The sequence below is a fragment of the Euleptes europaea genome, chromosome 1 (assembly GCF_029931775.1).
Source record: "Euleptes europaea isolate rEulEur1 chromosome 1, rEulEur1.hap1, whole genome shotgun sequence".
NCBI classification, from domain to species: Eukaryota; Metazoa; Chordata; class Lepidosauria; order Squamata; family Sphaerodactylidae; genus Euleptes; species Euleptes europaea.
Window position 1 is genome coordinate 141663224 of NC_079312.1, and position 12651 is coordinate 141675874.

General features: G+C 43.6%; 1 protein-coding gene across 1 annotated transcript in view; it reads right to left on the reverse strand.

Annotated features, from left to right (window-relative positions):
* Positions 1–5753: 5753 nt before the first annotated feature.
* The window catches only part of LOC130476773 (ABC-type organic anion transporter ABCA8-like), a 145924-nt gene continuing 139026 nt past the window's right edge, over positions 5754–12651 (reverse strand). Inside the window, exons 37-39 of the mRNA XM_056848765.1 lie at positions 11370–11449; positions 7176–7231; positions 5754–5870 (exon numbers count right to left, since the gene is read on the reverse strand). Coding sequence (XP_056704743.1) covers positions 5772–5870; positions 7176–7231; positions 11370–11449 — 235 coding nt within the window. The 3' untranslated portion in view covers positions 5754–5771. The remainder of the gene's footprint in view (positions 5871–7175; positions 7232–11369; positions 11450–12651) is intronic.

Consider the following 12651-nt stretch of genomic DNA (forward strand, 5'->3'; position numbering starts at 1 on the left):
CTTGTTCAGGGGCCTGTAGAATTGGTCCTCTTGGTCCAATTTGCTTGAAACTTGGAGGTTCTTTAGTGAACAGGCAGCACTACAGTGCAATTGGGTATCATTTGGTTGAAAAAGCCCCCCCACACACAGTCATCCATTGGGAATAATGGCAAAGCTAAGGTTCTTGCTCACTTCTTTCTTCCCTCCTACCTTTGTGGAAACAGATCCCTTGGTTTTCTGTAGAAAGGTATAAAAAAATTGTCAGTCAGTCACTGCAATTATAAGAAAATGTAATGAATGCAGATAGGGTTTTAAAAACTGAACCCCTCAGTCCAATTCACTTGAAACTTTGCATGGTCCTTCAGATTAGAGGACGGACTATGTTCTGTGTAACTTTGGTGCCATTATCTTTATTAATAGCTGCCCAAGACTCTGCAATAGATTCCCCACTGAAAATGGTCCGGAAGCTCCATAACCCAGAAAACCTCATGGATTTGAATCCCAAGCTGCCGATGTCCTACATGAACATTAGCATTTATGGGGGGAGGAATCCCCTTGATCTCCGGATATAAAAATATAATTTTTTCTTAGCACATAACTCTAACACACAATACATGGGCTGCCTTTGAAAATGGTTCGGAAACTTCAGTTGGTCCAAAACGCAATGGCTAGGCTACTCTTAGGGGCTAGTTAAAGGGAACGTATCACCCCTGTGCAGAAAGATCGGCACTGGTTACCCATCTGTTTCCAGGCACATTTCAAATTGCTGATTTTTACCTTTTAAGGCCCTAACCGGTCTGGGGCCAGGGTACCTCAAGGAATGTCTCCTACCTTACTATCTAGTCCACCAGGTAAGATCTACCACTCAGTCCCTGCTGTCTGTGCTCAAGCCCTGCTGTCTTCAGAGGTGACGTGGGTGGTAACTAGACAGGGAATTTTCTATGGTGACAATTTGCCCAACCCTTTAAGAATTGCCTGTCACCTACTTTACTTTCATTTAGGTGTAACACATTGTGGCACCCAGGCTTTTAGAGGTTTTATCTCATCGGCTTTTTAATAGTTTGCTTCTGTTGTATGGATACTTTTATTATGCAGTTTTTAAATTGTAAAATGCCTCACGGAAGACTCTAAAGAGGTGACATAGAAATGTTCTAAAGAAAGAAAGAAAGAAGGGTAGTGAAAGAAAATCGACTTTTAGATCTCAGAGATCTGCTTAAGTATAGTGTAGCTTTTAAAGTTTGTTTGGTTACCTTATTCATTGTCTTACAAAATGTTAGAAATAAGGGTCTCATTCCCGGTCTTATTTTTGAGATGCTGCTATTTCTAGGGTTGCCAACCTCCAGGTAGTTGAGATAAGAAATTACCTGTGCTGAATCAAGTAAAAGACTAGGATAATTAACAGCACGTGGGCTCCATGGAATCAGGGGTAGGTAGGGCTAGAATAACAATCAGCTGGTAGCTATTGGTACAGAGAAATGAACAAGACACATAAAAAATCAAAAATGAAAATTCGAAGGTCAAAAAGGCCACCCTGCATAATATTAATCACACCAAAGAATTAAATTAAATAGTATATTAAAGATCATATACAATATTTCAAACAGTGTACATGTTGCCACAATGGACACAGTGAAACTGTTAATTAGTACATTAGTAATCATATACCAGATTGATGTATAGATAATATACAATATGTGAAAAAGGCACAACCAAGGAAAAAACTGTTAGCTTCACAGTATAGCAATAGACTAGAACAGAAATTTAAAAGAGGACTGTTAACTTCACAAGTCAGTGATAAACAAAAATAGGAATTTTTCAAGATTTAGCCACCAAGGTTTTCAAGAATAAAAGATTGCCAAAGGTTTTCAAAGGTAAGGTATTAACTAGAGTCTTAACGTCTAAACTCAGTCCAGGTGGAAACCACGAGGACTGCGCGGCGTTAGGCAACCACTGAGGACCTGAAGAATTCAGGAGGTTCTTGTGGGAGGCAAGAGAGCTGTCTTTACAGTGTCCAATCAGAGGGTCAAGGGTAGCAGAACGTGGTGCCGGTCTGGACATGTTTCGATAACTTCGTCAGCTCCTGGAATTAATTCAACGGTGTGCCGGCTGATATAGTTTACTTGCTGTTTGCCAGCTATGGTTTCTAAAATAAAGTTTAAAAAATACTTTTTTTGCTATTACAACTGATCCCCAGCCGATAGAGATCAGTTCCCCTGGCACTGAAGTCCCTCCCCTCCACAAAACCCGCCCTCCTCAGGTTCCACCCCAAAAACCTCCCACTGGTGGCAAGGAGGGACCTGGCAACTCTTGCTGTTTCATACATCTCTCTGGCCCTCCTGCAGAAAGTCTCTCTATGTTCAGTCTGGAAACTTCTATTAGCAGTACACTGCCCTTCCCTTTGGTTTGGGATTGAGCCTTGGTTGTTATCAAAACTCATTGCAATTGTGGTAGTACATATGAGCCTGTTATTTTTTTTTTCTGTGCCTTGTTGGAGGGTTGGTTGTTGAATTTTCCCAGGGGATCCTCTCCACATATTTGTCCCCTGGAAAAATCTTTCTTCCTTTCTTCTTAGTCTATCAATGTCATTGGTATTATCCTGGATTGTATCAGACCAAGTAGTTACTTCCTATAATCATGCATTTTACATTTTATTAATGTCAACAACTTTATATTATTGATTGTAGTCTGTTTTGTTTTTTATTTTATCTTCTATTGTTTTATTCTTGCATGTATACCTTGGAAATCATTGGCTTAGATTCTATGGAGCACTTCTGGTGATGGGAGGGATTTTTGTCAGCAGAGCATATTTTCTCACCCCTCCTGCTACAGTCCAAAATGCCCCAGGAAAATGCTGCTTGTAAGGGACAGAGAACCCTCAGGATGAGGGGGGAGTCAGAGGTCTGTAATGAGAGGGGGGAATTGGCTAAATTCCACCCCTTGCTTTAATGGAATATTTCCACAGGATCCATCTCATTGGTGCAAGGAAATGTATAAATCTTTTAAATAAAAACTAGTATTGCTGATTTATCTTTCAGCCTTTTAATTTCCATCTCCAGACATGGAAATTCAACTGTAATCAGAACTGCATCCTTTGATGCAATGGTTTTCAAAGTAAATACAAAGTAAAAGCCAGCGTCACCATGGCAGTTTTACAGAAGCGTGCAAATACAAAATTTTCAGACAAATATGCAAAGACCTTAAAAACTAGATCTCTCTAGGATTTATTCCTCCTTTTAAATGTTTTTAATGTTTTATTTTTTATAGATGTTTAAAACAGAAGAAAAATTAAAAATCATATCAAAACAACAATTACAATTATATTAAAAGAAAAACAAAGCGTCTACATATATAAATAAACAATGATATAAAATAAACAATAAATGATAATAGAAGTTATGAAAATAGTGATATAACAATTAGTATTAAATAGTGATTATAATAATAATTTTAGCATAAATCATATGATACTCGATGTTAAATAATTAAGATGAATTGTAATGAAACAGAATAGATTTTTAAAAACCTTGCAGTGGCTATTGCTATTATACATTTCTAAAAATACTTCCCAAATATTGAAAATTGAGTTCATCTATTATCATCTATCCATAATATATTGAAATGTTCCCCCCTTTTAACACATTTTCAAGACGTATCAAGAATATTATTAATAATTCATATATATGATTTCAACTACCTCCTCTGCTTCCCATTTTTCAAAAAAATAATATAAGTAGTATGCTTTACATTTATTTTGAAATTATTTAATTGGTCTTTTATTAATATAGTTCATTAATTTTGCTGTCACTGCATATTCAGTTTGTTTCCCAGCATGCACACTTGTCTGCTTTCTATTCTGCTGCAAATGTAACTCTGGCCACTGTTATCATGTATGTAAGCAATCCTTCTGAAATTTTTGGAATATTTTTGGGCAAAATGCCCAATAGCATATGAAGGGAGGTTATGAAAACAGGCCAAGGCCTAGCTTGAGTAGCTACTGACCAAAAGAGCCTGACCAATGTAAAATTGGCTTAGTTAAAAGCTTGACATTAGCAAGAATCAGTAATCACATGCTTTAGCTAAAAAATGAACTCTGTGCAAGGAAAAGAGACCATTGTGCAGGGAACGTAAAACAGTTCACAGCAACTTTTGGGAATTCTGCTTACAACACTGAGTGGGTTCTGTTGTACCAGTGCTCTTACAAGTTTAATAACAGTTAAGGTTGGTCTGAAACTATGTCAGGAAACTGCTCTGTAGGGGTATGCGCAGATGGCTTAATCAGCTCTATTAGCATTATTTTATATTGTCTTAATGCCAAATGTAGTTGTTTACTCATATGTATAAAACCGCAAGACATCTTGTGACTATCTGAGAGGTTTGCTTTTGCTGACTTAGAGAAAATGCTCAGACTTCCCTCTCCATGTAATAAATTCTTCCTGTCAATCCTCTGTGTCTTATCGGAGCAAGCCATTATCCACAAACCCCAATCTTTGAGTAGGGGGAGACAGGCTTGATTTCCCCTTCACATACTCTTGGCTTTCATAGTAAATTTAATTTCGGCATGTATTTCTTTCCAAATGTTTTTGGTCATTTTGTACTTCCACCACATGTGATAAAAAGTGCTGTCTACTTGTTTACATTTCCAACATTTCTCTTTGTAGTTCTTGTCCATCTTCTCGTTATCCTTTGGAGTAATATACCACCAATAAAACATCTTACACCAGTTTTCTCAGGAATGTTTGACTGGCTGTGAATTTTATATCTTTCGTCCATATGTTTTCCCATTGTTGGAGAGATATTTCTTCCTCAAATTTTTGCAACCATCTTACCATACATGTTTTCACTGGTTTTGTTCCTGTGTTAAATTGAAATAGCTTATAAATTTGTCCTAATATATGTTGTTTTTGATGTTAATCATCTTCAGTCAGCTTCCTTATTATGCCTCTTCCTATGAATATCCTTTTTAAATCTTGAAACTAGTTGAAAATATAGTAGCTATTGTTAGAAAGATTTCATGGTTTGTCTATCATTGGTTGGTGCATGCTTTGAGAAGTGACTAACCAACAGACAGCAGTAGCAGAAAATTAACGGAATTTGAACAAATTATTTCGAAATCAGGTGATCATTTGTTAGCTAAACTCTATCAACTTCTACTATCTTACGAAACAGCTCTGGAACAAGTAAAAACATCTATGATAAAATGGATGCAAAACATTGGAGAGGTGATACATATGACAACATGGGAAAGGCTATGGACAAATGAAATTAAATTTACATCCTCACAACAGATCAGAGAACTGGTACAAGATGTTTTACAGATGGCATCTTTATCATTTGCCAATACTTGATTTCTCCCTGAGAATTTATCATATCTCCATATGTTATAAAGTCATCCTTTTTTAATCACTTTTTGATGTAGGTCACACACACTATTTGAATAAATAGTATATTTTTTCTTTGTCCCTAGCTTTAATGCACATGGCTACTATGGGTATTAGTCACACAGAAGTAGAGAGATGAATAAACTTCAGGTTGTTGTCTTACGAGGTCTCCATTCTACAGGCATGCAACTCTATTATTTGAGTAAATACAAAAGTACACAGAAAGTATCCAGTGGGGAGGGTTTAAAATATTGATATAAACAATGTATAAACAGGTTCTAACTGCTGGTGCAAGCTACTTTGTTTCAAATGGTTGCACAGAACAAATGAGGCAGAGACACTGCATGCTGTTCCATCTCCCTCACATCCTCAAAGGATCAGCAGACTAAATCTTTGGATTAAGCCAACAGCGGCTTAGAAATCATCCTGCTGCAGTTGTTTCCATTCAAAAATTGAATCCAGAGCCACATCGAAATGATCTCGCTCTTGTTCTTTGCAAAGTTCTAGGAAAACCTAGTAATGCAAGAAAAACATAGCTTCTTCAGCTGACTGAAAGGAATTGCATGCATTTTAACAAGGTCATTTGCGGCTGGAGAAGCTAATGGTCATTTTAATTTATTTGAATGAGTAAATAAAAAAAATAAGTTTCAATCAAATTTGATCAGAACTCAAGAGTCTGTTTTTAGTGATGTACTCTAGATTTATCAGATACCAGTCCTCTCAAATTCATTACTCTCAAATATGGCAACTAACTGCAGTCCATATGAACACATGAAGCTGCCTTATACTGAACCAGATCATTGGTTCACCAAAGTCAGAATTGCCTATTTAGACTGGGAGAAACTCTCAAGGGTCTCAAGCAGAGGTCTTGCACATCACCTACGGCCAGATCTTTTAACTGGAGATGCTAGGGATTGAACCTGGGACCCTCTGCATGTCAAGCAGAGGCTCAGCAACCAAGCCACAGCCCCTCCTCTAATAATCCACACTATCAGCTTTGGCAGCTCTGATCGGGTTGGATCCAGTGATCCATCCGTCTTTCCTTTGTTCTCTTCTACCCAGCAGCCCCACTGCTGACAAAAGAGGAAGTAAAAGGCAGTTTCATCCTCTTTCCCCTCCTCAGCATAGTCCCACAATCTGTGTGAATATTAGTCTATTCAGGTCTTGTATTAGTCTATGTAGGTAGTCTATATAGGTAGTGGTTAATGTGTTGGACTAGGATCTGGGAAACCCAGGTTCAAATCCCCACTCTGCCATGGAAACTTGCTGGGTGATCTTGGGCCAGTCATACACTCTCAGCTTCGACTCTGGCAAATATTTGGATGGGAGACCTCCCAGGAATACTAGGAGTGTGATGCAGAGGCCGGCAATGGCAAACTACCTCTGAACATCTCTTGCCTTGAAAACCTTACAAGGTTGCCATAGGTCAGCTGTGACTTGAATGCAAAAAAAAGAAAGGTCTTGTGACCCCAGGTATCAACTTTCCTTGAGTTGCAAAGTACTATTGGGGGGCAGAGAAACAAGAGTATTGGATTATATGGATTATTGGATCCAACCCATCATATGTAAACAAAATATGCCAATCACCTGCTTGGCAATAGTACTGGATGTAGAGATCCAGTTACTATATGCTAGTGACTATATGCCCACTTCTGTTTTGCACTTAGTTCTTGATCAAGAAGAGAATGTACACAAAGAAACTGGATTATGGTGAATGGAGACATCTTCCACCTAGATTAACCCTTTCCATCAAGGATATGACACAGCTGTTTCTTACTATAAATGTTGTGCTGTTGTTGTATTTTTAAATTACATTACCTGTTCCAAAGTGTTCAGAGAAAAGCTGTACTCCTCCAGACTGAAGGTTCTTTTAACTGTGTGGATATAAAGTTAACTGAATTATGTTTTGCTGCCAGTTGGACAATATTACACAGCTGGTTTCTGCAATACAGTTTGAGCCAACTCATGCTGAAATTTGTCTGCATACATTTGGTTAGAGCCAGACTAACAGCCCATTCCTGAGGGGAGGGAGTTACACCGTCGCTGTGGGTGGCACAGCAATGGCGTAGCTGGGATGGCTCCTAAGCAGTTCACTGTGCCACGGCCCGCCAAGAAAAACTGTAAAAAAGCAGAAAATACATGGGAAGCGCTCAATGGCGTGGGTGCTCCAGGGTGATGGGGGCAGGGCTGAGGAGATGGCATGAGTGGGGAGGTGGATACCCGGGGTGGGGCCAGGCAACGGTGGGGAGGAGCAAGGGGTGGAGGGGCAGCAGTAGGCACGGCCAGCCAGGTGTGAGCCCCACCCCTGCACCAGAGATGATTGTAGGGAGGGAAGAGCCAGGCAGTCAGAGGCAAGCGGTGGGTGTGGCCAGCGGGGCCCAGCAGGGGGTTCTCCTGGAGTCAGAAGGGAGGATGGGTGAGGGCATGCTTGTGGTGACAACTTCCCCGCCCCACATGCACCAACCCAACGTGGGCTGGAATCACCTGCAGCCACCCCCAAGCATGCCAGCCACAGTGGGGGTGTGGGGCGTGGGTGGGAGCTGAAGGGTGGAGGAGGTGGGGGTTAATGTCTCAATCGCTGGAGGGGGCCATCCCCTGGCATGGGCGCATGTCTTTGGGGGAGCTCTCGGAAGCAGCAGCGAGGGCAGCCTGGGCAGGGGAAGGGCCCATTGCACATGTCAGGCTTTCCAGAGACTCCTGCACCCATGCCTGGTCCTCCACGAGGTTCTGGCCCAGACCAAGCGTCATCTCCAGGTGGCCCCTGGCAGCAGTCACATTAGTGGCTGGGGTCTCCATCCAGTGATTGGCCCATGCAGTCATCTTCTGCCACTCACGGCGGGCTTCCAGCTGCTTCCTCTCAATGGTGGTCCACATGGAGGAGGTCAGGGGATGGGCTGGGCTGGGCTGAGACCCCATACCAGTGGCCCCCAACTTCCCCATTCCCCACCCACCCATTCAGAGAGACAAGGACTACAGACGTTGAGGCAAGAGGACTATTAACTTGGGGGCAGCGGGAGTACAGAGATCAGGCCATTGGGGCTGGCCAAAGGGGCAACAATGTGGCCGGCAGGGGTTCAAGAGATGGGTGGGACATCTTGGCCTGGCTGCAGTTGGCTGCTGCCAGAGCATCCCTTCCCCCCCTGCTGCCAGCGCTGGAGTTGGGGTGCCGCTCGGAGTGGAGGTGTTGGGTTCCTGGCTGTCTGGCCAGCCTGCTGCTTCTCCAGGGCTGGGGACACAGGCCACGGTCTGAGGGCTGGATCAGTGGGCAATTGGTGATAGCATGTGTTCCCATTGAGAGGATGGACATGGCCCTGGCACAGGGTGGTGGTGCACCAGTGGCCCATCGGGACTGGTGTCGACGCCATTGGTGGCATGGGCATCAGACCCTCATGCCTGTGCTCCGTTCCCCTGCAGCTGGGCTATGAATGTGTTGTCAGCGCCCCTGGCAATGCAGGCGATGAGGCCTGGCTGAGCATCGACTCAGCTGTGCATCCCTTCCAATGGCATAACTTTCCGCTGTCAAATGTGGATGTTTCTGTGCCAAAAGCCCTTAGGAACCTGACTAGGGCTGGGAATATCGATAAACCTGAGCCTAAAATAAGCCGAAAAATTGCCATTCTGGCTTATTTTCGGCTCTGGTTTACCAGTAGCAAAAGGCAGAGGGAATAAGTCGAGCCGAATAGGCAATTCCCAGTAAAGCCGATTAGAGAATTGGCTTTTTAGGAATCGGCTTTTCCCCTGGCTTTTGATGCAAGGAGAGCTATTTCCTTGCTTCCTGCTGCAACTTACCTTGATTTTTTTGCTAGGGAGGAGAATCTAATGTGGGGAAGGAAGGAGGGGCATGAACTTTCATTTGCCAGGTCAGGAAGAACAGTGTTCTTTGGCCAATCACAGAAGTTGGAATTATTTTTAAACTTTTCTGTACTTGGGCAAAGAAAGACCTGGCCATTCCTGAGAGGTTTGAGAGTTTGGTGGCTTCCTGATTCTCCCTCTGCGTTCCTGGGTCTTGGTACCTCATCCTGACCTGCTGGATTACTTACTTGCTGCATGGATTGCTTTGGATTGCTTTGAATTGCATTGGATTCCTCCCTGCCTGCCTGCCTGCCTGCCTGCTGCCTGGAGGAGAAGACATCGAAACATTTGAGAATATCATCATTTTTCTTTTCAACTAGTTGCATTTGGGGGCTTATTTTCTAAATGTTGCTAGTGGGGTGGAGTTTGAAGGACTGATTGAGGGGGGGATCATGCTTCTTTCTACTGTTTGCTTGCTCAAACACAGTTAGATTATTTGTGGGCCTTTCAATTTGCTACATTTTGCTAAAAGCAAGCAGGCCTTTGTCCTGCTGTGGCTTGGTGGTGGTGGGGAATTGCTTCTTTGAGGGGCTGATTTGTTTCCCATTCCCAGTTCAACTGTTTGGATTCTGGCTGGGCCTGAAGTTCTGAATTCTGCTTGGCTAGTTGGTTGGTTGGTGTTTTCCTAGTTTTTTTTGTGGGGGGGGGGAAACCCCTTGGTTGTTGTTGTAATTGGTCTCAGTTTGTTTAGAGAGAGGGTTTTTCTGGCAGTCTGGTGTCTTCTAGTGTGCCACATCTGGGCCGGCAGCAGAGCCCCCAGACCTCCAGCTACCTGGCATCATGTGGCTGGATGTGGGTTGTGTGGCAGAGCGTGCCTGGGTGCTGGTGTCTGGCCTCCACCCAGCGCATAGTGTAGGTTTTGTATGGGATGGCAAAAGGGCCCCACTTTTGAGTTTGTTGTGGTGTGTTGTGTTTCACTATTAGACTTCTCTATGTGGTTTCTTGTGCTGTTGAATTGCGTTGGTGTCTGCTGGTGTAGGTAGGGCTTGTGTGAGTTATTTCTCTGCTTTTCCACCAGTACATAGACCAGTCCTCCCATAGCTTTCAATGGGCCATTATTATTATTATTATTTTTGCCTGGGCCTGTGCAAAGCTATGGGAAAGTCTATGGGGAAAGTCTATGCGAAGCTCCTGGGGGGGTCATTTTTGCAGGTAGAGGTCCCAAATATTCAGGGTAGCTTGAAGGGACTCTCCTTGCAAGAACCCCCAAGTTTGGTGACGATTGGGTCATGGGTCCAATTTTATGGGTCTGGTAGAGGCCCCTCCTCCATAGTAGCAATGCAAAATAGTCTTTTGTATTCCTTTTCTATGGAGGAGGGGGCGACCCAGACCCCATAAAATCGGATCCCCTGACCCAATCTTCACCAAACGTGGGGGTTCTTGCAAGGAGAGTCCCTTCAAGCTACCCTGAATATTTGGGACCTTTACCTGCAAAAATGACACCCCCCCCAGGAGCTGCAAAAAGGCTTTAATGGCCGAATTTTGGGGGGAAACCCAAAAATAACAGAATTCCCATATTTACCAGTATGGAAATGCAACTTTTTTGGGGTTTCCCGGAAAAAAATCGGGACCAATAAACCCAAATTTTACTGTTGTTTTTGTTTTTGTTTTTTTGCACAGCCCTAAACACGACTAGCGCCAGTTACATCCCTGGGGATGCCCCCTTTGGCGACAGCGTAGGCCCTTGTGCTGTTCTGGCACTGGCACGTAGGTTGGACTGCAGCTCCTGTGACATTGATCCCTGCCGCCTCTCCACGGCGGCCTAAATGCACTCACACCAGTGCCCATGCCAGTTTAGACAGCTCAAGTGGCATTTACACTGGCACTGGCCTTCCACAGCCTTCTAAGCTGATTTGGCCCCCAACCTCAGGAATGGGCTGTAAATTTTCCATCTGAAGAGCTGAACTTTCCTCCCCCTCCCTTTGTAGCTTGCTGATCTCCATGAACTGCTGCTCCTGGAGGATAGGGGACCACAAAGAATGACTTCAATAAAGTCTGCAGAAGATAGGGGGAAATGGCAAAAAATTCTGTTTGTGGAAATTTTAGTCTGGAACTAACCCATACTTTTCACAGCTATGAGAATACATGGTGCCTCTCACTCATCAGTCATCAACAGAAAATAATGGTCAAGATTGTCAGAACCAAGTTTCATATATCTACCTTTCTCTAGCTTGGAGAAGGCTTTTGACAGAGGCAGTGCATCCTCCATTGGTACTTTGTAGACCAATAAAGTGGATATCCTAAGAGGAGGAAAAACAATATTTAGCAATTAATACTCTTGCAGAAAACAACAATATGGGCTACAGGAAACCTCCAATCTTTCTGACTGAAGTTGGTTTTTGTTTGTTTGTTTTACATATCCAAGCAAGATGAGCAGCAGACTGCAAGGGATTGTATAACCAACAATTTTCAGGGTGTGAGTTATGTACCTCACAAAACATATGTATGAAGGTCCCAAGGACTCAAGATACACTTGCAACATAAATCACTTCCACCTGTAAATATGTTCCTAAGTGTGATAAAGAAGATTGGAGAAAAGGAAGAAACAATTAGTATTGTTTCCTTATCTTGTTCACCTTCTCTGTTGTTCACCAAGAAAATGCTGGATTTGGTGTACTATACTGACGGTGAGGGTGAACCCATTAAGATCTGGGGTGGGGAACCTTTTTTTTTTGCCAAGGGACATTTGGATATTTATAACATCAATCACTGGCCATACAAAATTATCAACTTAAAAATTAGCCGACAAAGCCCCAAGCAGGCAGCTGCCCCAGATGACCTCCCCCACGCGGGCAAGCAGGCAGGCATCCAACCGGTGGCACACTTGCCCACTTGGTGGCACAGGATGGTCTGTTGCACCTGCCGGGCGTAGCCATCCAGCCACATGCCGGAGTTGCTCCTGCTCCGCATGGTCAGGACTGGATTCTACAGCCGGCTCCTGCTACCTCCGCCTGCAGGGATGAAATGAGGACACACTGGCTAAGAACTCCCCCCCCCCACGCATTCTGGCCCTGCCCCCTTTAACCCCCCCATTGTCGCCACTTCCGCCCCCAGCCCTCTTGTAGTACAGAGGGAATACGTTTCTCCACGTATGGGAAAGGGTTAATACAGTTTATTGGGCGGTCCTAGCAGCTCCATAGCTAACTCTTCTGCAAGGGGGGGGGAAGGTTCCTTTTCTCGGCAAAACAAACTCACATCCGCCTTGAATAGAGGCTATTTTTGTCACCATAGTGGGCGGATCACCAGTCTTAGATCCTTCTGAGCTAGAGATCTGCCAGGACCCATGACGGGCCAGACCAAATGATTTTGCAGGCCTTAAACGGCCCCCGGGCCCTACGTTCCCCACCCCTGCATTAAGATGGTCCGCCCCGGTGCTTGATGGCTCCTGATGTCTTCCTGACTGCACTTTGGGACCTCAGCTGCTTACAATTATGTCTAGGCC